This window comes from Vanacampus margaritifer, chromosome 1 (genome assembly GCF_051991255.1).
Source record: "Vanacampus margaritifer isolate UIUO_Vmar chromosome 1, RoL_Vmar_1.0, whole genome shotgun sequence".
NCBI classification, from domain to species: Eukaryota; Metazoa; Chordata; class Actinopteri; order Syngnathiformes; family Syngnathidae; genus Vanacampus; species Vanacampus margaritifer.
In genome coordinates this window covers 13,251,958-13,279,856 of record NC_135432.1, presented here as the reverse complement: position 1 = coordinate 13,279,856, position 27,899 = coordinate 13,251,958, and the positions used below count along the sequence as shown (strand labels likewise).

The 27,899-nt window shown below is 41.2% G+C and overlaps 1 protein-coding gene across 10 annotated transcripts in view; it reads left to right on the top strand.

The window, feature by feature from the left end:
* camta1a (calmodulin binding transcription activator 1a) overlaps positions 1-27,899 on the top strand; it is a 347,902-nt gene that overhangs the window by 150,018 nt on the left and 169,985 nt on the right. For 9 of the 10 annotated variants that reach the window (XM_077575728.1, XM_077575685.1, XM_077575652.1 and 6 more), the window contains exon 4: positions 3,046-3,113. In XM_077575728.1, coding sequence (XP_077431854.1) covers positions 3,046-3,113 — 68 coding nt within the window. Of the gene's footprint in view, positions 1-3,045; positions 3,114-23,854; positions 23,911-27,899 lie in introns of those variants that run through there. The other variant, XM_077575694.1, reaches the window with a different exon arrangement.

Here is a 27,899-nt window from a genome sequence, read left to right as displayed (position 1 = left end):
GAGTGGCTGATGAGGCAAACGGGAAGGAAGTACAAACAGCCTTGCTGGACTGAAACTCTGACATGTGAGGTTGAGCGAGGCGGCGTGTGTGTATACCGTGCGCCTCCCCTCAATATTTCCCCAGTGACCGAGATCAGACCCGAGGCGTTGAGGTCAGCAGATAGTCCAAAGCCCATTGACAGCTGCCGGCTTGACTTTGATGCACCATCAGTGTTGAGTACTGCCCCCCCCCCATTCTTCTTGCGCTCAGCCACAAGCGTGTTTGCTCAACCTGAACGCATGCTAGCCTCTCATTATGCCGCCCATGCAAACTTTGTCTCTTTGCAGCTGTTTAATGGCAGCACGTCTGTTTTTGTTTGTTTCCTCGCCATAAGATTATTCCACCTTTATGGTTGGTCGGGGGTTTGGTATTATCCCTGGCATCTGTTCAGAGGTAGGGGGTGGGGTGAGGATGGGGAGGGGGGGGGCACAAAAAGCCAGAGGTATAGCGGCTCGCCTGTGTATCTTTAATAGGAGACCATGCTTCAGCCTCTCTCATAGTCTGTTAGTGTGAAATGTGGATGGATTTTTAAGGGAGGAGTGATGGAGCAAGGCTTAGTGCTAACAGGCTCTGCGGTCACCCCCCACAATCTCCCTGCTGAATAGCTCGCATTAATCTAATCAAAGCTGTGTTAGTCTAATTTACTTACAAATGCATGCATAAAAATAACGTTATCGTGACCCCTTTTTCCTTGCGCTCACCGTAATTGTTATTGAAACAATTAACACATTTGCTCAGCGTGTTTGCGCTTCCACAAAACACATGTCACTGCGGTTATTGTTGTACTTTCCTCAGCCACAGCAAAGTGAAACATTGTTGTAAAGACAGAGGGAAAACCATCCCCATCAGAATAGCAAGTTTATCGACACAACGCCGTTAGTCGCATCCTGCAGCTGGAGGCAAGGCCAGCAGTTCATGCTACAGCCTCCGTTAGTTGGGGCCGCTGCCTAGAAACACCCTCACATGGCTGCACCCTGCAGCATCCTTATGGGCACTCGCCGACGTGCTGTGTCTCTGTGCCAGGTCACACTTATGACAAAGTCCATCTAAGTATAAATCCAAATCGACTGGAATGAGAAACTAAAGGCAGATTTTTCTTTCTTTCTTACTTATGAGCAACACTTGGTCAAGGGTAGCAGTAGAAACTTCAATATTTAATTTAGAACCCAAGCCTTAGGCCTTGGTCAGAATGCCACCCAAAATCGGATTTTTAGCCCATCGGACTGAAACTGGATGGCACTTTTGTAGTCCGAACAGTCACACAAACCACATGAAATCAGATTTTTGCGAGACGGATCGAAACCTCGGAGTTGGTTTCATACCACATTTGGACAGGGTGTGTTCCAGTCCGAACAGCTCCAAACATACCAATTGGTTTTGAATGTCTGCGACACAAGACCCAATGCTAGACCACTGAGCACGAATCGAAGTGCGATACAATAAAAAAAAAAAAAATAAAGCAATTATGTGACTTTAACCACTACAGTACACGTTCTGGATGACGCCTCTGTTTTGACGTTGTTGCTATAGCAACCTGTCAGATACAGTAGGTATTACATGTGACCCAGTCTGAACAGGGCCAGATCCCATTTTGACACTAAATAGAGTGGACTAATGTTGTAGTTCTCGAGATCGGTCTTGGGCTTGAGACCGCCGCCTTTTAAGGGTCTCGGACACAAATGCATTTTTACTTGGGCTTGTCTCGGTCTGGGACAGGGCGGACTCTGGACGTTTGATCAAGACCAATTGAGGCCAGGCAAGTACTTACTGTGATCAGTAAAAAATGCAGAATGCAGGTGCTCGTGCACTGCCTTTCCGGTACCACCAAGAGTGCCTCGCCACCTGCACCCAGAGCGTGAATGAAGACGAGAGACACAGCGCGACCGAAAATGTACACAAAATGTCGACAAACTTCAGTAATGACTAATTAAGTTTGGTATCCAAAAGCATAACAAATTCATTTGTAAAGTGACATGTAAGCGGAAACTCAGCCAATGTGTCGGGCAGTAGGAGATGGAAACGGTACGAGCAAGGTGTCACGGTCTTGATATTGGTCTTGTCTCTAGTCTCAATAATGTCTTGGTCTTAGTTGGTGTGGTCTTAACTTCAACACTAGTGTGGACAGTCAGCCCTAAAAATAGTATTTGAGGAGAAAATCTGGTTGGAATCAGATATGGCCGCAGTCTGAACACAGCCTGAGACAAGTCCATATTCTAACAGACCAAACAATTCATCTTGTAGAGAAGTGCACATCTTTAAATCCATATGGACATCGGCAGCAGGTCTGTCCTTGTGTCAAGTGCTTTCGGCAGTCTAAGTATGTGATAAATGTCTTGGCTGAAGAGTGAATTGCCGCCTGTCGCTGGTAATCATTGGGTTGTCAACCAGCATGTAATGTACTTTTATTTATGCCCATTAGTTTGGTGAGAAAGGTCCAGACTGACGCATTAGCAAGGCAAACAGTCAGCATGAAAGTGTGGTTCTATTCACGCCAGTGGTAGATTTAACCTATTTTCTCTACAGGCTTTTCTGAAACAGCAACATCCACTATATTAGACAACTGTTGTGTAATTTTGATTAAAAAAAAAAAAAAAGGTTGAAGAGGGGATTGATCCTTATAGAAGTGTCAAGGGCAGATCAAAAGGATTTGGGCGCGGATCAGACCAAAAATATTAAAAGCCGCTTGCTCTTGAAGACACAGACGTCAATCTTTCGGCGAGCACCTCAAGTGTCCTTGAGCTTGATCAAAGCGTTCGGAACAAAGATGGTCTCAGAAGATGCTCTGACCTTAACTGCCTTCCTCGTTACCTTTACTGGTCTCCATTTACCTGCTTGAGCTCCTCGCTACTGTTTTCCCTCCATTTATGCTGCCGGCGAGACTGTCGGAATGCCAATGAAGCGGTCTGAGCGTATTACAAACACCAGAGAATGGTGATTAAAGATGACATATCGAAGCCTCACACCCCTCCTCTCTCCTCTCCGCTCTTTTTTTTTTTTTGTTGCAGGAGATCGCCGCTTACTTGATAACGTTTGAAAAGCATGAAGAATGGCTAACAACATCCCCTAAAACAAGGTAAGACAATTACGCCGTCATCTGTAAAAACAGAACTTGTGATTCATTGTCCTTCCATTCGCCAGCAACATCTTTTAAGCTCAGCACTTTCGGGCTGATATCAACAGTCTCTTTTTAGTTGTGCCAAAGACACTGAAATGAAAAGAATGTGAACATACTGCATAGTAACTGCATACATACAGTACATGCATACATACATATCCATCTTCACATTTACCTTTAAACTAATAATGTGTTTCCATGGAGTGATGCATTGAAAGACAGCAAACGACTTTTCAATAAAGTTCCATCTGCTAATCTCGACCTCTCATGCTGCACGCTAAACACTATTGGTCACAAATGTCAGTTTTGGACCACAAAATGAGTTGGCTGTTCACACAAGGCCTCCACTGCCAAGGTTGACATGTTCATGCATTTTGAATCAGTCCAATATGTTAAGTGTGTCTTATTCTTTCTCACCGGGCAACGGTTTTGCTATGCGGCTAGTTGCATGGATCCTCATGCATGTGTAAATGGGACCCTGGGCTTTTTAACATAGCTCCTATTCCTCATGCTCCTCTCACCCCACACCTTCTTAGAGAAACATTGACAAGAGCTGTGCATAAAGGCACTGGTAATAAGAATACATTTACAGAAGAGCAATGTGAAAATCTATTTTTCATCAATGATTTTGCTTCCTACCTAAGAATTCTCATCCTAGTTACTACTTATTCTAGCATATAAGGGATGCAATTCTGATGGATGATGCATAGGTGAAATATAATAATTAGAGATGGGCGAGTACTAATACCAAGTATCGGTAGCCGACCGATACCCAGCCTTATTTTATTTTTTTTGTATTGGTACACAGCAAAAAGTCAAGTGCAGGACTGTGCAATTAATCCAGATTCATTTACGATTTTGATTATTACACTATTACAAAATTAGCACAATCGTAAAAAAACTTAACAATTATTCTATTCTATTATGATGCAATTTTTTGGTTGGAGTTTTGTCAACATTGTTCAATAGTGTTGAGTTTACATTGTATAATACTATATATTTGTTTATACAAGGAAACCATACTTAAAATTTACATTTGTACCTTTTTTATTTCAAAAAAACAAATTTTATAAATTTGGTTTCGTCCAAAAGGAACTTACATAGTTATAGTGTTTCAAATAATTGTATTTGTCTTAATAATTTTTTTTTTACGTTTAAATATGTTCCTGTTTTCAATTTAAAAAAAAAGACAATTTGAATATTTGTGATTTTAATTATTACCAAAATAATCAGGATTAATATTTTTTTCATTATCAAGCAGTTCTAGAGTCAATTTCAACACTTTTTCCAGGTTTATATAGCTTCCCACTTTCTAAATATTTCCCCATTTTACACTGTCAGAGTTACTCAACTTAGTTACTTGGCTTTCTTTCAGTAACTCTCTGCAGTGTTGGTTTAACACTAAATAAATTAACTCTGTCAAATAACTCTTACACTGACCTACATTTAAATCAGACAGTGTTAAAAATACACGTGGGTTGAAATCAACTTTTAACATTTAACAGCACCAATTTTTGCCGTGCACTCGCAATGGCTGCTGATACTGGTATCTTTTTGCAGCTGTTTTATGATTAAAAAGTAGAAATGAGAAGAATATAAAATGTCCATTTCTCGAAGGCAATTTGAAGGAAAAATGCTATATTGGAATTTCTTTCACCCTGGAGAACCCAAGAACCCTTTTCTTCTTTGGAAAATTATGAATTATACATTAAATGACTGCTATAAGTTCACTGAACACCAAAATATATGTTTTTTTCAATTTTAACCCTTTTTTTTTTAACTAGCTCAGAGTTGCTAATTTATCAAAATATATATATAAAACATACTCCTAGGCATTCTGCAACATGATATGAAATAGATTAACAAAAAAAAAACACAATTTTACCATCTAATGGTTTGCTGAGAAGATGGTTTTGTTTGGATTGATTTCCAGCTCAACAAAACAGCATGTTGCCAGCCATCTTGTCACCACCACTCTGGCTCATGTAAGTGCAATATTCATCCACTAGATGGCCCCATGCAGGGGTCAGAAGTGGCACTCTGGACTTTTGAAGTTAAATTTGTAAAAAAAAAAAAAAAAAAAAGGTCTTTGTTATTTGAGTAGCAGAATTTATAGGGGCCAAATTTGACCCCGTGGGTTCTCCAGGGTTAAAATGATGTGTCATTGTTTTTCGGCCAAAATTGTAGGTATCAAAGCACTTGGTAACAGGTTAACGAAACAAAAACAAAAAAATCCAAACACAAAGCTGTGAAGGATGTGCCAATATTGGAAATGTCACAGCTCTGGCATGCTCCAACACGACAGGCCAACAATGACGCCCGTGCATGACTTTTGATCCATTGACTTTCTAGCCAAGCGATTCCCAGGATCCTCACGGCCGGTCTGTCACCGCTGGCTGTCACATATGTGTTGCTCTCTGTGCGCTCTGGGATTTCAACCTCTCGTCATGTCTCAGTGCAGGTGCCGCAATATCAGAAAACACAACACCAGGGACCCTCCCCCTTGTGTGTACATCTGCGAAACACCTGACAACACAAAAACACATCCCAGGGCGTATAGTAATGGGAGAGGTTTTGTTGCTGTGCAGAATGTGTGGATCTTAACAAGGGAGACGCACAGAGAAGTGTGAAGTGTTTGTATTTTCCTAGATGTCAGTGAAAGGGCAGAGCGTAGTGATGGATGGCAGGCCAGGAAAGCTCGTGAGCAATGAAAGGGTGCCGCATATATGTGTGATTGACGGCAGCTGATTGATGGCTGGACTCCATATGAAAAGCTTTCTGCTCAAGGTAAAAGGTGAAAGGTCAAACATGGGACACCTGTGGTTCACACATCTGCTGCCATGTGTGCGTACGCATATTGAACTGTGAGTGTGCGGTCTGCGTGTTTGGTTTGACCCCTGGGGGGGGAATAGGCTAAGTAGGCTAATTTCCCCCCCTGCTAGCTCCTGTGGACAGCAAGGCACGATAGGAGGAAAAGATAAGCAGCTATAGGATCACACGGCTCCCCCCCCCCCTTCCCCATGCACTCAACAACTCTGACATATGCGGCTCATAAACATGGGAGTGGGCAACGGCTGCAGTTCAAGGAGCTGAAAGTAGCCAAGGTGACGTGTCGTGGAGGGCGCACACTCAAAAGAAATGGCTGCCCGTCAACGCAAGGATGATGAGGTGAACGGGAGCAACTGCAAGCGTGATTTATTTTATTACAATAATACTCCTCACAGCAGCCAGTCATGTGTAGCGCTCTAACAATACAAGCAAAGCTTTTCTCTTTATTTACCATCTCATATCTGGCTAAAAAGTTGACCAAGTCAAATAAGTCGACTTTAAAAATAGGTGGAAGCTCCGCCAGAAGTATGCGTTTGACCTGCCGTCCATGTTTCTGCAGGGCTCTTTTTTTGAAGACGCACACAATGGACAGGAAGTTATTGAGCTCATTGTAGCTAATAAGTAGCCCCACTCGTTTACTCATGGACTATTGTTGGAGCATCATCTGTCAGTGACTTTTAAGATACTATTGCACGTGTGAAGTAGATATAATGATAGGAGTGAACTAAATGGCAGTAGTGTTGTTTACCTTAAATGTATTAGCTAGCATGGCAATGCTAATCACGATTGCTAACCGTTTTGTGTAGGCTAATTTTGTTGGGGTTTAGTTTTTCATCAATGATTTTGGTTTAGTTTATATATACAGTTGTTTATTTATGCTGCTATTTTTGTCCTTTTTGTAATACTATATTAATATTAGAGCCGTCAGACGATTACTTTTTTTAATCAGATTAATCACATCTTAGAATTTTGATTAATCACAATTAATTTATTAATTAAAAAAAGTCTTTTTTTTTATCAAAAATGTTTGCCCGCCAATCATAATCAGTAAATTACTAGCATAATTTAAAATGGAAAAAAAAATGACAAAAATATTTTTTACATAAACAAATATTCTAAATGTCATACATATTACATGTATTAAATGTTGACTTTTTTTTTCTTTTTCTTTTTTCAATGGCCGTTACTACTACAGACGCTCCCCACCTTACGAACGAGTTACGTTCCGGACGATCGTTCATAAGGTGAATTTGTTCGTAAGTTGCTTCAGTGCTATATTTTGTATTATAATTTATGTTTAAAGCCTATATAAGTATATTGAAGGTTTATATAAGTATGTTTAAGGCTTGTACAAGTAACCTGCATTGGTTTGTACTGAAAAAAACTTTTAATAAAATGGAGAGAATACGTACAGTACTGTACTGTACTACGTATGTTAGAGAGAGAGAGCGAGAGACACACACAGTATGTACATGTACGTAATAATATAAATAAAATGAAGTTTAACTTACTTTTGGAAGATGTACTCGATGCTTAAGGAGATGATGGAGGAGGAGGATTTTATATCATGAGAGATTCTTCGTCGTTGCTGAAATCGGCTTCAAAAGTTATTTCCTGCTTCATGGGGACCGGCGTTTCTTCCTCCTCCTCCTCGCCACGTTGCTCAGCCTCCAATGAGCTCTCACAGCGCCAAGCGTCGGTATTAGCGGCGGAAAGAAGCACTACGCGCAATACAAAATCTAACTTACAGCATTTCTTTCCGAACATTTTTCGACATACTGTACGCGCAGAAATGTTCGTATGTACCGTTGTTCGTAACTCGAATGTTCGTAAGTAGGGGAGCGTCTGTACTCACCTATCGCGGATGGCCGTGGAACGTAACACCCTCAAAAGTGAGGGAACACTGCATATATATTGGAGGGACCATTACTCGATTATTCAGTTGAATAATCGATATGATAATCGATTTTAAAAGATTTGATGGTGACAGCCCTAAATTGGGCAAAGCCAAAGCGGCGAGGTGCTGAGTGATTGATGCGCCCGGCTCTCGTGATACACATTCCCTTTCAGATAGGAAGTGCAACCGTGCTTAAAATCAATACCAGTGTTCTCCCACTGACTGCTTCAACAGCGCTACAGCTAATTCAGGCCGCACCTGTCAGGGCTCGGGAAATCTCTCCGCACTCGGGCCTTACGCTTTAATTTACACCCACAGCCTTGCTAGCTTCCATTTCCATTAAAAGGAGAGCCTGGCATTATGGCTTTAATGAAGGCCATAGCCAGGCGGTGATTTAACATAGCCGCCATACCACACCTTTACTCCGCAGTAGGGAATGCATTTAAAGGGACAATTAGGAGTTTCCTCCCCTATAGATACTCCTACTCTATCTTTCCTGTCGCCAGTGACGACGTGTTAATGTGTTGCCTCAGCATTCTAGGAATCAGGGTGCCTGTGGGAGGAAAGGGCACACACAAACGAGTCACTGAAACAATGCAAATGGAGACAACTTGGGATTTGAGCGCATCTTGAGTGTGTGTCTTCGAGAGAGTGCAGGCCTTCTTTGTCTGCCATAAATGAGACAAACGTCTCCTCTGGGGCTTTTTCAGAGGTGTTTGTATGCTGTCAGATGTAGAAAGTATTGACCAGAGGGTGTCACACAGTGGTCTGGCCAAAGAGCTAATGGACACCTGAGTATTGTGAAAAGGTTGCTTGTTATCATGAACGTCTATAACTCTATGGAAAGGTAGGTATGAATATGAGTGTGTTTTGGGATGTTTTGTACTTTATTGGTGGCGGATACAAGTTACAAGCTGAGGCTTGCGTTTTGCACCAACAATATCTTTTTTTATACCTTCATTTTGTTTATTATGACACTCAAATCTCAATTTGATTGCATGACAGACATGAACATGTGTAATGTGTATAGTAAAGTAATGTTTTTTGACGGAGATGTTGAAAAAAATATTTGCTGGTACGACTGATTTATGGGAGTGATAACCGATAGTGACCAAAACTTAAAAATACTTAACCCGTGGGCAGTATTTTATTTTGAAATGGCTTGGTCAGAACCAGCAAAAAGCCAAAAAATGGTCACAATAACGCCTAGGGGTTAAACTGCACTAATAAGTGTTATTCAGGGGACTTTACAGTCATTTTCTGTAGTACCCCCCCTCTCGGCCAAAGTCAGCTGGGACAGGCTATCCCAACCAGTGGTGTATTTACAAGTTTGAAAAACACACACACACACATGTACTTCCGCGATACCCACAGACATTGTATATTGAAACTATTAAACAATCGGGCCCAGTCCTTGGAGGACCCTGCAATGACACCGAACCCTACTGCCCCCACATCCCAGCGCAATAGCCCTTTCTCCTCCTACAAGAACAACAGAACAACAACAGCAGCGGCGGCACTCCAAAATGAAACCGAGTCCCTTTAGACAGTTTCCAAAGACAATGCTTTTATTAAAACCTACAGCAGCGGTGCTTGAGGCACAGGCTCACCAACAACACAGTAAAGCAAAGCTGAGAGGCAGCCTGAAATCTACTAATGACTGTTTGTTTGCTATTGTGTATGGAGGCTGTGGATGTGTGTGCGCAAACAGTATTTCTGCAAGCTTGACGGAGCATGACTACCGATTGGGGAAAAAAACATATTCCAAGCATGCAGCAATTCATGAACGTACAATTGAGATGGCATTAGGGTTCCTCATTAAAACCCTGGAGAACCCACGGGGTCAAATTTGGCCCCTATAAATTCTGCACCTCAAATAACAAAGACCTTTATTTATTTTTTCCAGCGGTGATTTTGTCCCTGTGTTCTTGTTTCCATTGGCCAAAGTGTGTTTGTACATTCAAAATCCAGTTCTAAAATGCAACAAATAAAACAAAAAATATATATTGTTCAATGTAGCTGTGTATTTGATTGTTTATTTCGAAATGATACCCCTAAATCCCAAAAGGGTCAAATTTCGCCCTAATCCTAAATTAGGGAATAAAGGGTTAAAATTGAAAAAACATATATTTTGGTGTTCAGTGAACTTATAGCAGTCATTTAATGTATAATTCATAATTTTTCAAAGAAGAAAAGGGTTCTTGGGTTCTCCAGGGTTAACAGTAAATCCTTGTGAATGTGTTTTGAATAGAACACGTTCACAGTGCATTTCTGAAAGAGAGAGACTTTCCAGGTCCCCCCCAAAAAAGAGCGACAGGAAGGCGTATATCAAATGTGAGGGACACTCAGAAACAAAGGCATAAAAGATAAAGGGGCGTTAGATAAGATCACTTTCAAATGAAGACAGCGGTAATGAATCGAGTCTGAGTCAAAAGCCAGACCGTCGATGAAATGTGAAGTGGGCTGAGGTGAACTAGTGTAATCCCTTTCATCTCTTTACTTTGCATGTCCTCCGCTGTTTTTCCTCCCAACCCATCAGAAATTACTGCTTGATGCCATCGGGTCTGATGGTGACACGTTTTGGCTCCTACTAGGCTGCCAGACTCCATTATTTCCTGACTTCCCCATTCAGAGTTTATGTAAGGAGCCATGTAATGCATTCTACTAGTGACACGTGGCTTAGCGCCGATCGTGATAAATTCTGCTAAACTTAAGTGAAGATGTCCAAAATTGGCACTTTAAGGCGACGGGTGTGTGGGTAAGAATACAGCTTGTGACCAATGAGGTAACCTTGAGAAGAGCTTCACGTTCTTCTTGCTCCAATACGTCCTTAATGGGCTGTGATGGGCTAAGTGCAGAAGTGTTATGTCTAGTGGGGGAGGAAAAGTCTTACTCTCAATTGCTGCTATTTTAGGCTATATTTAAACTGCAGTTCTCAAAACAAAAATTCGTTTTAAGGCCTATCTTCAATTTTAAATCTTCTTCCAAGCGACCAGTGTCAGTGTTCTTACATTTCCTGACAATATGAAACAAACATGGATATACGTACTTTGTATACACAGAACGCGGCTGCTGGTAAATATCTATTCAACAAAAGCAAGTCACAACATCCTGGTTGTAAATAATCATGATAAACAGGAATTGTTTGTTCTTTAGTTTTGCTTGGACTGGCTCTTCTACCTCACTGGTTCAAGTCAGGTAACCTTGGCATTACTCCACTCTTGCCTTCCATATTTAATGGTCTATGTGACTCCAAGGTTACACTGCCAGTTAGATTTATTGTGGGTGTTTTCTTTAAAATACTGATGTCTTGTGTGAGTAGAATTAAGAATAAGTTATCAATTTATACATTTTGATATTGTTGAGTTTCTTAAATGTGATCCGTCCACATACACTGCAGTCTCTATGGTAGCTATCCGATTCATGTCAGATTTTTTTCCCCCCGCGTATGGTCAAAGCTTTAGTGTGATCTTGTTTTGTTTAGTGAACATATAAACAAGTAATGGATTTAAAAGAAGAGAAAGCACATCGATAGTCATCCTTAAGCACAGTTTACATGTTCAAAAGGGAATAGGAAGAAGTAAAAAAAAGCGATCTAGTTCTACCACTTGCTCTTTGTATATTTTGAATTATTTCATAGTAATGCAATAATATGACAAAAGAAAAATAGCTCAAGATATATACTGTACATACACATATAAAAAAACTGCCCTTACACATGTGTGTTGCTTTGCTTTTCAACCTCTTTTTGAACGGAGGAAGTGAGTCACACCTTTTCATGTCAGTTACGTTTAATTGTTCCACAATGGAACCATGGGGGTATTTTTGGATTTTAGTCACTTTAGTCTTAAAATAAAGACTAATTCTTAATCGGAAATGTTTCAACCAGAGAACCAGCAGTGTACCAAAGCCTTTCATGTGACCCACCCACAACCCCCTTTCATTTGGTTCCCGGCCTCATTTACTCTTTTGTTTGTCTCCACATTTTCTGTCACATCTATGACTTTAAAGCATCCTTTGGTTTCACAAAATGCACTACTGCAAGGTGTGTCAGAACCGTTCCAGTGATTATGTCAAAAAAGATACATTTCATATCCATATAAAACTTTTCCCTTTGGAAGTAATGCCCCTGGGGTCCTTCCCTGCAAAACCTTTATGCACTCGTGAAAAGATTCTGCTGAGATCATCTTGATTTCTTCCACGTCTTCAAAAGTGGGTCCCCCTAATCACCACCTTGAGCTTGAATGAGGAGAGGGGAGGTGTTCTTCTCGGCCAGGAACTGTCAGGTGCTCAAGGCATTTTGAAGCAGCCAAAAGTTGTCCTACCACAACTTGCACCTTTCCTGACAAGCAAACACTTCATAATCTATGCTGGTTGATCATCTGGCCAACACTGAAGTGGAATAATTATAGATCGTACACTCAACAAAAATATCCATGCAGCACTTTTGATCTAAAACTTTTCCTACATACATTATAGGCCTTTTCCCTCAAATATTGTTAATACATCTATCGAAATCAGTGTTAGTGAGCATTTCTGCCTTGTTGAATCCATGCTACCTCACGTATGGCATATCAATTTTTTGCACGGTTGTGCCTTTGCATGGAGTTGATCAGGTTGTTGTCATCCGGGAAGAGAACACTTCTCCATCGTACCAGATGCCATCGAATGTGAGCATTCACCCACTCAAGTCGGTTACGACGACAAGCTACAGTCAAGTTGAGACCCCGAGATGGTTTCTGACCGGGCAGAAATTCTTTGGCGCATTTGATATGATCGGAGGTTGTTATCTTTGTTATTTTTCACAATTATTTATTCATTGATTTTTTTTGATGAACCTACAAGAAGTACACATTTTCGCCATTTTGGGTACAGTCAAGCAGGCTTTGTTGGAGGGTTTGAAACTTCAGATAGAATGGAAGAGATGCAGTATCCAATGCTGGGGAGAAGCATCATTGCTTGTGCCCAAAATTCTCCCTTGGGGCTTATTCAGTTGTTACGATTCCTGCAGGCTTGGATGTGTGGCTTGTCAAGTTTCAAAATAAACCCCGGTGGCAGACTCTCAATCATATATTGCATCACTTGTTCAAAATGAAATCCTCTGCCTCCTGGATAGAAATCAACCTGTCACAGATTTTCACCTTGTTTGATGGGAGTTCCACAGCAACACAAAATTGAAATGACCACTAAGATTAAAGCAGACAAAAAACATAACGATGTAGCCTTCTTATCTGAGGTAAAATGATGAAAGAAAAATAACCAGTGTAGACCGGAACCAGAGTTCTGGCATGAGACTTTATATATTGTTACACAGTTACAGCATGCTCCATTCTGTCTGGTCCTGGAACACCCTGTCATATGCTGCTTCGTGAGCATCCCAAACAAAGGCAGCTTAGTCCACCTGGGCCCTGCGGGTTGGGTGACAGCCCACCTCGGGATGCAGAGAGAGAGAAGGAAAGAGGTGGACCCAGAGAGTTTGAGCTCAGAGTGATGAAAGAAACTGAAAAATGATCATCGAAAGAAGGCTGAATATGATGGAACGAGAGCAGTTTAGAAAATGGAAACATGTCGATAAGGGAAGGCAATTGATGAGATGGCGATAGGAGGATTCCTGATGGATGGGACGAGGAAGAGTGAGGGGGAGAGGATTTACACAAAGAGACGAAAGAAAGATGGAGCACGGGAAGATGGAGCTGACGGGGTGCGAGGTAGAGGGGGAAAAAAAGAAAACAGATTGCGTAAACAGTAGATAGAGATGGAGGGAGGTGAGAAATGGATTCAACTGACCGATGGAGAAAGGTTCTGTGGTTTTGGGGCATCGGAGGGAGAACACACACAGTCAATAGATTATTACCAGTGCAGGCCCGACTGCCTTTGATTTGGACTTAATCGTCCCTCATGTTTGTCTGTCCTCTCAAGTAATGCCCAAGTCAAGCCCAGTGAAGCAGCCGGAGCCTGAGGCTAGTGGAAATGGACAGGGGGCGAGATAGATGTTCATTCTCATCCCAGCCACTGTTTATTGCAAAGGCCACTTTGCCCACTGGAGACTATTCAGTTGAACATACAACATTGTCTTGCTGCATTACCTTCATTCTCTCTTAACTGCTAAAAGCTGCTAAGACAAGTATTACTTCAGGATGTGTAACTTTTTTTTTTTATTCATTTTTTTTATCATAGCTGTTTTGTTCGATAACAACTGAGTCAATGGATCAGAGATCAAATAATCGATTTTAGATCAGCACTAAATTTGACCTCTTTAGTGGCAAACCTCTATATTTTCTAGGGCTCTACTGATTACAAATATTTTTACTTTATGTACTGTAACCATTTAGATCAGTTGTATACAAGTAATACAAGTCTCATTGTGTGTTACACAGAATTATGTACCATAACTTTGCATCCTGAAACGTATACAATTATAAGGTCATTCTATGGCCTTGTCATTCAAAGTAAAACATTTTTGCAAGCAGTGCTTGTAATGCAAGGAATCAACCTGGATGCCACTATTTTACTCATAGCAAAAGGCAGGGTTTGTTGGGGAAAAAAAGATTAATGTTCTTATAACTTATTGTATGTTCTATATGAAATATGTATTTTTGAACAAATAAAGACAAAATAGAAAATTTACTTTTTTTTTTAATTTTAAAGAAAAATGCTATATTGAGATACATATGGTAAAAAGCTATTTGCGGGGAATAGAGACCAGGTAGGCCCGCGAATAGCAACAATCCGCATATAATTGATGTCCAATGAAATGCATTGGGGTGGGGGGTTAATTCTACGTTCTGAATTATATATTTGCTAATTGCCATTTTTTTTTTGCCCAAAATTGTCATCGGCCTAAAAAAAAAAATCCATATCAGTCAGGCTCTAATATTTTCTATTACAAAATTAATTGACATATTAAGGAAAATGTACCAAACAATATATATATTATTTTTGTATGGTTTTTCATGTCTTTTTTTTTTTATCTGTATGAACACCAACCAAGTTTTTCCTTGGCACCAATTGCACTGTTCCTCAAGATAACAAACAGAAAAAAAACGAAAAAGAAAAAAAAACATCACACATCATATCCTTGTTGAATTTAGTGTTACTGGGGGCTGAATCACACAGAACCAAAAATTCTGAACTCCTTGCTGAAGGTAATCAACTTTGTGGTACCGCCACAACACTGCACAAAGATGTGTTTATCTCACTGGAGGTGTGTTGTGAGGCTCGGACAGTCAAGGCAAACAGTGTGACGCTCTCTCGGCCGGCCATTGTGAACAAGCGGTGAAAGGGAGAGCAGCCAGCAGCAGGCCACAGGAGAGAGGGGATAAATAAATAGAGGGGGAAGTTGATGTCAAGCAGGTGTTCAAGGAGAAAGTGTCAGCCAAGCGGGCCGAGATGGGAAAACTGCTGCCTCTGCAGCCTGATAATAAAGACTTAATTCAATTAGCGCTTCTGCACTGGTGAGCAGCGTCCAGGTTGGCCGTCACAGAGCGGGACTCAGACCCTGCTGAGCTCACTATGAGCCACCTCGACACATGAAGACCAGAGTCGCACTGAGCAGACTTGGACTGTGCTGCCTCACACATACGCAAGGCACCTGACTATTCAACCCTGACTGACTGAGCAGGCTAGACATGTAACCTTGCCTCTAACACACAGTACACCTCCTCTAAATTCCCCTTTGTGTTGTCCTGTACTGCCCTGCATTGGCTACTATGCTGCAAATTACAACATCAAATCCCTATTTTCAGCTCGTCAAACTCCATCACCCGTTTGGGCGCCATTCTGTCGACATATGGTGCGTCGCATCCGGCTTCCTTAAAGAAGCTCTCGGAAGTATTTCAATCAACAAAGTGTTTTCCGAAAACCTCTCTGGCCGCCGTGTGCCTTGGGTGTGGCCCTGGCAACGACAACAACCCTTCTAGATCAAATCGCTCTAATGTGGTGGCCGAGGCTCAAAAGACTGAAGAGAAGGGACAGGACACATAGCATGAGTGAGGCAGTTTGCCATTATGTAAAGAGAAAGAGAAAATAGATTGTGGATGGTTGCCAAAGAAGCGGGTGGATCACGGGCAAAGACACACACACCTTCTGTCCCAATTCTTCTCTCCAGCTGAGTTTGACGGAACAGGAAGTGCAAAAGAGGGGCGGTTTGTGACGTGGCACCATCTCATGTGTGATAATGGCAAATGGCACAGCTGACCCTTTGCACTTAATCAATTGAGCGACCATGAAAGTACAGCACCCTGGCCTGCAACCACAGGTGTCTTTGTGGATTAAAGAGCAGTCAGGCAAGCAGCTGCGCTATTAGGTGACCCTTGCTCCGCAGCACTGATTGAGCGGCCTCAATCCACCCAGATTTTTTTTTTTTTTTTTACAAACTATCATCTTGTGATCTTTCAGCAATGACTCAGTTGCTTAATTATGGGGCCTTTCACTGGCTGTAGATATTAATCTTCCCTATAGCCTGGACTCATACTCTAAATCTGCATTTGCATATTTGTTTAGCATTTAACTACCAAATCCTGAATCCATTTGAATTGGTTACTAATTGAACTTTTGCCAAAAACACGACATGAGTAATCCAATTTGATCATAATGGTAGTGGAGGGCACTTATATGGCGCTTTATCTACACCATATGCTTTACCAAACCTCATATATATACTTTTTTGAAAATATATCAGTGTAGTAAGACTGCAGCCGACTTGCAAACGTTTCCGCATCAACCTATGAAAAGGTTTCCCTTTAAAGTTTAAAATCACTTGCTTTAATCTCAAGGGTCCTTCACCATACTGGGGCCAACGGAAGAACCAAGGGTGTTTTTTTTTTTTCACTTTTGGTCAATTTTTAAATCCATTCATGTCATGTCTGTCGTTTCGGACTACTAGCTAGCTAGTGCAAGCTAACCCCTGTAAGGGTTTGTCTCTCCAGTCCAGCGTCCAAGTTTGCAAACTCCACAATTTTTTTAGTAAATACCATCAGTTAAATGTTGCATATGAACATATAAACACACACAAATATTTTTTTTCAAGAGTGAATGATGACAGTTAGCACACATAGTTATTGTTGGCAGATTAACAGTGTATTTTTTATGCTATCGTGGTTGTAGTTTGCAATGCTACATCATATTAAGAAGTGTTTCTCAAACAAGAGCATTAAAATTGGTCATTTAGAAAAAAAAACTTTTGTGTGTGTTGTAGCCTACTTGTTCACTGGCAGTGCTATTGGCCAGCCAATGGTAGTACTTCCTCCTACTACCGCTGCTGCACTTCTACCTATGAACACCACCTTGACATTTCAAAAGACCCGAAATGGACCTTCCTTGAGTGAAATGTCTTCATTAGTGCAGATTTGTGTTAGATAGCTACCACAGCACTCCATTTACACGCTCCTTCCCTCACGATGTACTTTACCCCAGGCAAGACCTTGACTACTTAAACTGTTTCATTAGAGGTGGTAGAGAATGAAGTTGGGCAAAAGTGGATGAGTGCAATGTATTAATTTTATATCTCTGAATTAATCAATTCAAATAAAAGGCAATTGATAAATAATTCAAACCTTTTCTTTTTTGTGTGCGTTGGAGAGGAGTGTGCAGAAGGAAAGGTTAGACTCATTTCAGATTGGATAATTAATATTCATAACTTCCTTAAAAGGAAGTAAGAAAATAGAAATAGATTTAATATCACTTTTTAATTAGGAGTTCTTGAGAGAGATAATTCTCTTTGATTGTACAAATCTTCACAATTAAAAGCATCGGATTTCATTTCTTGTGTTCCCGCGCTCTCCCTAAACTCCTTGTAATTGATGTGCGGTCCCTGTCTGCAGCCTTTTCATGTGACCCAAGTCTGGGAGATGAATAAACATTATGACGAGTTTTATTAATCCACATCAGAAGCAGATTTGATTACCGAGCCTGTGCAAAAATACATCTTCCACCTGCAACCGGCACTTCCATGCCACAAAGTCTTGTCGCGCTCCGATTTTAGATTTTAGCTGACCCATGTCAAACATGTCAATGCTGCTTACACTAACACAGAGGTGATATGATTGCAATGGAATGGACATTAAGGTTTTTAATAATTTACAGGTGACGTGCCAGTTGACTTGCCAATGATGGGGCTTGTAAATCACCTCCTCTGTCTAATTTAGCCTCCAGCAGAATAATGGAGTGAGCCATTTCTCTTTTACTCTTTATTTGCCTATAGTCAGGGGCAGAACTACTGTACGTGATGGCCAGGGGTGGGCATGGCCACCCCAATACTAGTCCAAAAAAGGTTTAATTAAACAAAAACAAGGAGGCAGCACGGCATAGGAAAAAAAACAACAACAACAACAAAGTCCTAACCGAAACAAGGCAAGACAAAGAGACAACATCAGCGACAAACAAACACCCATCAGCAAACAATGAACCAACAAGAACTGAACAAAAGACAAGAGACTCAGGCCCACACAAAAGCCAATTTCAATGTATCCTCACAAGTTTCTTAAGTTCAGGCCGTTCGTCCACACTATGGCGCGGTTTCGGAGCTTGAAACCGATCACTTTTGAAACCGGGCTCCAGAGTGGAAAGATTTCAAAACGCGTCCATCTGGACACCATATGCAGGATACTCCTCCAGTGATGACGTAATAGTTGCAGCTAGATGACGACGCGTTGCCGCAGATTGATGACGTATGCGCCAGTCTGCCTACAACAATGGCGGATAGCCGTGTCGTAGTCGTTTTGCGCATCCTCCTTAGCTTGCTTATGCATTTGCAGCTAAATATTTTGCTTCTTTATTCCCACGTTCAACAAGCGGTGTTGTACTTGAATCACCAGCCATTGTCACTTCTCCTGTGTTCGTCTTTTTCATGTTTGTTCAGTAGATTGCAATAAAGTTAGAAAAAGAAAGTGTCTTGGCTGATTCTTCTTCTACGCTTTCCGTCAACTCCCTGTGGCTGCGCTACAGCGCCACTCCAGACTTGGCATATACATTACAGCCGTTAAACGTCTTGAAATGCTTCTGTGTGTACGTGATTTGTTTGAGGAACGAAGCCGGCTTTGCTTCCGTCTGGACGGGGCCTAAATACACTAACACTAATTGACAAGACGAGACACACCTGGGCAAGATACAAGTGGCGGGGGGGCACTGATTGGTTGACACACGAGGAAGGTCAAACAGGTGGATCACATGAAGCTTGACGAGACATGGGAAGGACACAGGGACAACAGAAACAAAACCGATGACACAGACAAAAGACAAACACCAAACCATAACACCAACAATACCATTGAGTAGTCATTGTTTACCGTACCATTCAGTGTCATACTTTTATGAAATAAAATACACACATATACATTATACTAATCTTGCACACAAGCAGGAACAAATGTAAATAAAAAAAGCAGTTTTTACAACTGTGAGGAAATAGCATATTTTTGTGTCATAGATTTTTTTTTATGTGATTTGAACGAATGAGCCATTGATCACAGTATGCGTCGATCATTGTTGATAAGCGGTCGCTTTGATTGGCTGTTCGTTAGCGAATCAGTGAATTGGATAGAAGTAGATTATGGGATAGTACACAAAAGGAAAGCAAAGGGGAAAAAAAAGACATGGTCACGTAAATTAAGCTCAGCAAAATGTTAGTTGGACTGTTAGTGTGACGGCCATTGTTCTGGATATGTGTACATTTGTTGGGTCTGATATTACAGATCCCCTTAGTTACCGACCGTGCACAAAGGAAAAAGGAGGCAGAAGCTGCTGTTTTGTCTTAATGCAACCGTGGCTGGGGAGAGAAGGGGAGACGCGAGACCTTAACTCACGCTCGGCTCCGTCCGACTCCCTCCTCCTCCTCCGGCCACAAGTCGCTTTTATTACAGTTAAGTTTCAGTTTCGTTTCATATAAACATGGTTAAGTTTCTGTTTTCATATGTCATGGAAAAACACAAAACAGTTTGAGAAAGTTGAGCCGCGCCTTAGGCGCCGCCTCTAAACGACAGTTGATAATATAAAAACATAAAAATATATACAGGATATTCTTTAAAATACACATAATGTTAAGACTACTGTTTTAAGCAACTTCACAACATTTTATTTCATGAAACCCTGACTGTGTTGGTATAGTATGGTATGGTATGATGAAGAATGACACATGCTTACCGGTCCCTTGTCACCCCTTACTGAGGTGTTGTCACCCTGGCCACACCACTGAATAATATCTTTAGTGTCATGCTTCAATGCAGTTCTGGCAACCTACCATCCTCAATCACCCAGTGTGCTCACCAAACAAATGATTGTTCCAGGGACAAATACGGGGAACCCCCATCTCCACGGGCAGCCTTCATCAACTTACAGTAAAAAGGGAGAGGGAGACAAAAGAGTGGCAAGGAGATAGAGAGGCAAAAGGAATGGCAGATAAGAGCAAAATGTGATGTTTTGGTGTCCCCTGCCAAACAGGAAGTGGCTTGAAGTGAAAGAAAGGAAGGTTTGTTGTCTAGGAGAAATGAATGTAGGTTTACTGCGCCCACAATTAGAGCATTGGAGGATTAGCGGTGACTGGGAAGCTGGTTGGAGGCTGTTTTTAATGTCATTATTAATATTTTGTGTGTGTTTCTGATGCATTGTTGCTGAGAAACTGTGCCATGTGTTTTTTTTTTTTGGAGTGCAAGCCAAGAGGCTAAAAGAAGCAGTTCATTGTGTGAGTGTCTCGCTACTATCCAACTTCTCCTGTCAGCGTGTAACACATCCTGAGAGCCTGTTTACTCTCCCTTCTCTTCTTAATGCCTTTGCAGACGCCAAATCCCCAGCAAGCCTTAATGTCGGAGCGTCCCCATCTTTGCATCTATTTCAATTGCATTTAATTTCTTACTGACAAACGCAGTGCTCACATGGGGGAGACTCAACATTAGGGTTATTATGAGTTGAAAGCACTTAAAAGCTTTTGGCCATTCTGACATTAGGAGATGCGAGGGTCCAGAGGAGCAGGGAGCCATCATGCCCCACTTTTAGAGAAAACGAAATCCCACATGTACGCACTTCATAAGTGTTGCTTGGTGTTCTGTATGCACATATTTATTCATAATACAGTAGACACAGAAAAAATAAAACTGACCTGGCTCACAGAGCCTGTCTGTAGCAGTCACTAATGTGACTTGTGGCAGAATATATTAGCACTGTGTTCCCCAACATTCAAATAATGTATCATTGAATCTCAGGCTGACTCTTCAGAGTTCCCTCCCTGAGGTCACACATGGAATCTAAGCGCTTTTCGGAAGCAAAGAGGTGTGATTTGCCCTGAGAATTACATCTTGCACTCTCTCTGCATCTGTCTCCCCTCCATCTCGCTTATTTATTCCCTCTCCCCGTATTTCCCCCTCCTTAAGAGTTATGCTCAACATGCTCAGCGGTAAACCAATTTCATTGAGTCTGTTTGCACGTTTTTATCCAATCATGGCATGCTCTGAGGATTCAAAAGGCACATGACGTTTAATTGGAGCGTAATTAAGGATCTCTAATTTAATGAATGTAATGCAATACAGATCCGTCATGGGTGTGAAGCTCTGACAGTGCAGAGGGAGATAATGTTCATGCAATTTTTCTGACTCTGTAGTAAAGGGTTTTACAGGAGGGCTGGGGTCCACGCTCCACCCAATGGGAATGAGGCATTAGCTGCTTTCACACAGCCAGTTCAGAGCAGGAATGTTGCACCATGATTAGTTGTTGCTCTTTCTGGGTAAATCCAAATACATGGACGGTGCTGTAGGTGCGTCACACCTGATTACTGGAGGGGCTGCGTGATATTTAAATCCACACAATGGGCAACATTCCTCCCACCTCGCCAACATCTGTGCTCTGGCAGTTGCACACTCAGTGTGAATGCGACGGGTGGCTGCGGTGCGCTGGTGTGTGTTCAGATGGTCAGGGATAATAGGCCAGACAGAGAGAGGGGCGGAGACTGGCAGGGGAGTCTGGGCCAAAGGGAGACCTTGTCAAGTGCACGGCTGGATGGGTGCCTTATCTAAACTCGTGTCTAGCCGCTGTGGACTTCAACTTGTGGACACTAACGGCATTGACAGCTGACAAGGAGAGCGGACGCTTGCTGGTCTAACACACAATCACTCACGCGGGCCTCAGTCACTGACATCTATCTTTGTTTCTCGCCACACAAATGCCGCCTGAACACTAAATCATCACCCGTAATAGTTAGTTGTTTGTAAGCAAGCTTTCTTTATTTTTCATAACCTATGCCCAGAGTTATCCTGGCTCAAATTGAGGTGGTATCATCCTGACTATGATGGGTGACTACCGATCATTATCTTATTTTAAGGTTTCAGTACTGACGGCGGTCCCTGATACCGTTATCGGCCGCCCTCCTGAGGCTGTTTTACAATCAGGGGCAAGAAATTTGAATTTATAGGAATACAAAGTTACTATTAACTAAATGCAATTTTAAGGAAAAATTATATATTGCGATATATAGGTCTTTCTTTGAAATCATCTCATCTATGGGTGGGGAATTTTATTTGCTAGTGGTATCGGTGACTACTCAAGAGTTGCGTATCGGTCGGGAAAAAAGTGGTATCCAACATCCCTAATCCTGACCATGCATCATGACGTGCATTTATTTTTTTAAATTTAACTGGCTTGCTTTCATTTTTTTGCAGGCAACATATAATAATTCCATGTTTCAATAATAAGAATAATAGTTTTAATAAGAATATGACTATTATCATGTTAAAGCATTCATTCATCATCAGTCACTCAGGGTGGAGGTGGCGAGCAATTAAGATGGAGGTGGCCGCCTGTTGTACACAGGAAGAACCCTGCCTTTGCCAGTGGTCCTGAACCACACACCAGTTTCCTATGCACATTCACCGAACCCTTCTTTATTGAAAAATAATAGATGATTTTTTTTTTTTTTTCAAATTTAAGACAGGTATCGGGTTTTCTGGTGAACAAAATGATCAGGGAGACTAGCCTTTTCATCGAATCTGGCTCTCTTCACGTTGAAATCACCATCTCCATGCAGCATCAGGAAGTACTTCCTTTAGTTATGCTAGGTAGCTAGTAGCTACCTGGACTAGAATTGGAATTGTATGTCATGCAGTTAGGACTCTGACTCTCATCACGCAACTTTTTATAGAGCACTTTCAAACAACCACAAGTGTTGTTTGGAACCTATGAGTGATCAGATATTATGGAAACAGCAGAGGCCCCAGAATTGAACCCTGTGGAACACCATCTGTTCCATATGTGTGAATTAATATTTCACATATTCGTCCGACCACTTTTTTTGCTCAACCTAGTATGAAGGGATTAAAATAATAAAGAAATCACATGACGTGCCATCACAATAGTAACAAGTTAACTACTGAGCGCACCAAATTCCATTGCATGCATGTCACCATGAATCGTATGACTCGGGTTTTTGTTTCACCGACACCGAACTCGGGTTAAAAAACACTGCTCAAAGTGCGTGCTTTACTTTTGCCAGGTCACAAATTCATGCAACTCCTCTGTGGCATTGGAGACAAATGTTATGACAATGGTGTGCAATGACGACTATTTGGGTGCGTCTCTCTCATTATGCCTGATACTGAAGAGAGAATTGAGGCACCTTGGCAGTGTGCTTTCAAAGCGGCAGTTTTGGAATGTCATGACGAATTGTGGCTGTGCTTTCCTGCATCAACAGTGTGGCACATCCCGCTAAAGAGACTTGAAATGTGCTTTGAGCCTCCTCCATTCCTGCTTACTTTATTATCACCAAGATGTGCCACATGATCCTTTAGTATTATTGCTTTGACAAATTAACACTGTAATTACAGTCAACAAAGGTTCTCCCTCATTATGGTAATTGAACTTTTGCCTCTGTGGCACCATCTGGCCAACCCCCCCCCCCCCCCCTCTCAACCACACCTCTGCCTGGACTGAACTGCCAGCAGGGGCATAAATGTCCTTTTATAGAGGATCTTAACTACCTTTTTAGTTTGACATTTGCAAATGTGTCCATGAAAGCACTTTATAAGGCAGTGTTACAGGCGTTATTCTAAGGTAAGCAGTGAATTTTTTGCTCTTGGAGATTGAATGGATTCTGGCTGTTCTGGTTCATTTTGAGTTGACTAGTCCCTTCTCTTTTTGATCACCTTAAATTATATTCAGTATTGGGCGGAACAATTTTTGTGGGAAACATTTTCTGCAAGATATTGCAATTTTGATACAATTCACGATTTTCTTCAAATCAAGCTTCGGTGCAGCATTCACTACACATAGCATTTACTGACAGAAAATGACACCATATAATAATGAACAGACACTAAAAAGGCTGTGACAGCGGTAATCATTTTTTAAGGTTTTTAAAATGCTTCAGTAAAGCAAGACCTGGTGCTTGTCGTCATACATTATAAATACACAAATATATGTAATAGTGTATGTAAAAACAATAAAAAAAAAACTATATACATATTTTTTTATTTTGTTCTTAGGTTGATGTACATAAATGAAAAATTATGTGTGACTATCTCCCCCATATATATATATATATATATATATATATATATATATATATATATATATATATATATATATATATCCATCCATTTTCTTGACCGCTTTTCCTCACAAGGGTTGCGGGGTGCTGGAGCCTATTCCAGCTGGCTTCGGGCAGTAGGCAGGGTACACCCTGAACTGGTTGCCAGCCAATCGCAGGGCACACAGAGACGAACAACCATTCTCACAATCACACCTATGGACAATTTGGAGTGTTCAATTAACCTGCCATGCATGTCTTTGGAATGTGGGAGGAAACCGGAGTACCCGGTGAAAACCCACGCAAGCACGGGGAGAACATGCAAACTCCACCCAGGAAGGCCGAAGCCCGGACTCGATCTCACGTCCTCTGCACTGGGAGGCGGACGTGCATATATATATATATATCAGATGGATGACAAATTATAATATTTATATTCGCGGCGTAACAGAAAAATAATAGAGACGCACTGACTAATATAAAATTGTCATTGTGGGCTATTATTCTGGTTTAAAATTTATTTTTAAAATGACATACTATTTTCATACTCATACTCTGATAAAATTCTATAGTGTAATATAAATTGTGTAAGTGTAATTATTGATTTCTGCAAGGAGTCTTGCAATGTTTATTTTTGGTCCACTAAATTTTGCTTTAAGTTCCAACCCACTTAATTTTAGGGGCAAAGTTTTACTTTACTATGCAAGAAACATTTTAAAGGTTAACATGCATTGCTAATAGGAACATGTTTGTGGTTATTGTGGATGAATTTCCTAAGCATAAAACAGACTTTGGTAATGTATACAGTTGGTAGTGGAATACAGTATTTATGTTTTTTCTATAGTTCTTCCAGTGGAAAAGGTGGGTGTGGCTATGTCCTGTAATTAAATCCCCACAGTCCCATGTAGCGTGGAGACGAGCACATCAGCAGAAGTAGCCCATGTTAAACTTTATGTTGCCTGAAAATGGCCTGTGCTTGGAGTACGTTGGTGCCAGGGACGATTTTGTTGTAAAATGTTGAGTTTTATAGCATGGTTATCAGCATGTTATTCCTTAAAGATGCCATGCCGCACACACTGTGGCATTCTCCGTCTGCAGGAGGAAGCAAAACGATCCGAACAGATCAACAGAGCTGCGCCCTTCTGGACGTCCTTGGCACCACACTTGCCCTGAAATTGATTTCTCCCATATCTCGTTCGCCAAAAAGCTCCCATTCAGAGATTTTATACTCCCAGCGCTTACACATTTTGTTCAGGTTTGGGCAGGATTTAGTGCTTGAATGTCATTCATTCCTGACATTTACCTCCATACTTTTTAAAAGTAAGCTAATAGTATTGCAGCATATGAAGTGCTGCTATTTGTCACTCTTATGTATGTGTATTTGTTGGTAGATGCATCTGTGAGATCTATTTGTGCGTGTGTGTGCAGTGCCAGGAGCAGAGAGATTGCTTTTGATTTAATGGCCATTGTGCTTGACTTTGTGTGTAGTGGTGTGTCCTTCTCTTGTCTCGGCTGTAGCGGGTAAACTCTCTCAATCCAGCATTATTTCTCTCTCCCTCTCTCGCTCACACGCTTTATTAAGTGGAGCTGTGTTAAACAGGAGACTGACGCCATCACTTGGCTTGCGTGTATACATGACGGCTTGCACACGTTGTTCTTTTTTTTTTTTCTTCATCGAACCTCCCCTTCCTGGAATCTTTTCATCATTTTTGTGTTTTCAGATTGTGTGTGTGTGTGTGTGTGTTTGTTCTCTAAAATTCTTTGTCCAATTTGTTATTTACTACTTTTGTTGCTATGGAAACCTCAGCTTGCCTTAAATGCCTGAATGTTGTCTTGTGAGTGAGTAAGCGCACGCAATCTTGGGTGATCCAGTCACAAATAGACTGCTCAAAGATCATCTGCTACTGGAAGGCACTCTCATTTATTGTGATTTTATTTTGTGATCGGGTTCCCATCTACTGTATTTGCTTGCAAAGAATCATATTAATCATTATGTTTAGAATTACATGGCTGTTAAAACACGTGAGCCAGTGAAATAAATACAGAAATTGAATGTATATCTTAGCGTGAAGGTCAACCAGTGCATGCCATGTATTGGTGTTCATACGTTCTCAAAAAATAGAGCAATTGATGTTTGACCTCCATTTCTGTATCTTTTGCTAAAATGCCAAATGACCTTGGACTATCACTTCAACAGGTGTTCTTAGTCTTCATTCACATTCTTCTTTAGTATAATTCACTCAGCATTCCTGATAATTTCAGTGCCGCGCTGCTTAAAAGGTTCTAACAAATGCAAATGTTGCTTTGATATCAGAGAGCTTGTGTAAGTTTGTTTTTAGCAAGATTGCTAATAACAATCAGCATTTTTTGTTGCTGGAATTTGTGTTCCTTGGCTAACATTTTGGCCTTGCAAACACGTGAAAACCCCCCGAATATGCTTTTATTCAGGTTTTTAAAAACCCAAAGACCCCTGGGTAACCCCTTAACGAACCCAAAGATTTTGTCATATAAACGTGTGTCGGGGTACTTCCTTTTAATGGAACCTTGGTCTGAACTACTTGTATGGGCGGCCATCTTATATTGCCACACGAGCCAAACTTGAACAAATTGATGTCTATGTTATTTTCTGCCTTTATAGCGCACACATATAGGCGTGTATATAAGTCCATGCGTCTGTCCCACCGGAAATACACAAGTAGAGGTAAACAAAAATGGTGACACAGGACAGAACCATGCTTTTGGATCAAGAAAGAAACCTTTATTAGTCTGATGAGTGACATTAATATGTCTTTTATAAGTTAAAAGCGGAGGTAACGTCTTTCTGCGTAATGATGTTGTCCGTGTGTCGCGGTACAGATCGGAATAGGTACGAGGGAGTCACTCTGTTCGCTCATGCATGTAAACGCATTATCCCCAATGTTTCAGAAACCGGAATTTAGACCTTAACTCCAATACTTACTGCATATGAACGTGGCGCTTTTTCGGTTTTGTTCAAATCTCCTCGAGAGCGAGGACGCCAGTTATTGATAACAACGTGAATCCCAATGCGTTGTCTTAGGATGTTGTCATTGTGATTAAGTTGGGTTGAATTTGATCAATAGTTAAACTTAAACATCACGACTGCAAATACAGCATCACACTGTGTGCTATTATAGTCGCTATTGGTTTTGTGTATCTGGCACTGCTTCAGGCTGCTCCCAGGAAAGGCGACAAGGTCAATGCTAATCACCACTTACATAATGAATTTGCTTGATCATTGCTGGGTCCATCTAAATGGCGCTAGCAGAAAATCTGATGGCTTGCTTTGCTCAGAATGCCCATGCACAAATTGCCTCCCCTGTAGTGTCCTGATGCACGGCTAATGTTGTTATCATGCTGTTCAAGCCACTGGCTGACCATTTATGCTTTGTTGATCGGGACATAGACATCCCGGAAGGCACTGTTCCCATCAACATAGTCATGCGGAGAGGTAAAGGCAATTGCTGAAAATTAATAGATTATCTGAATAGAATTT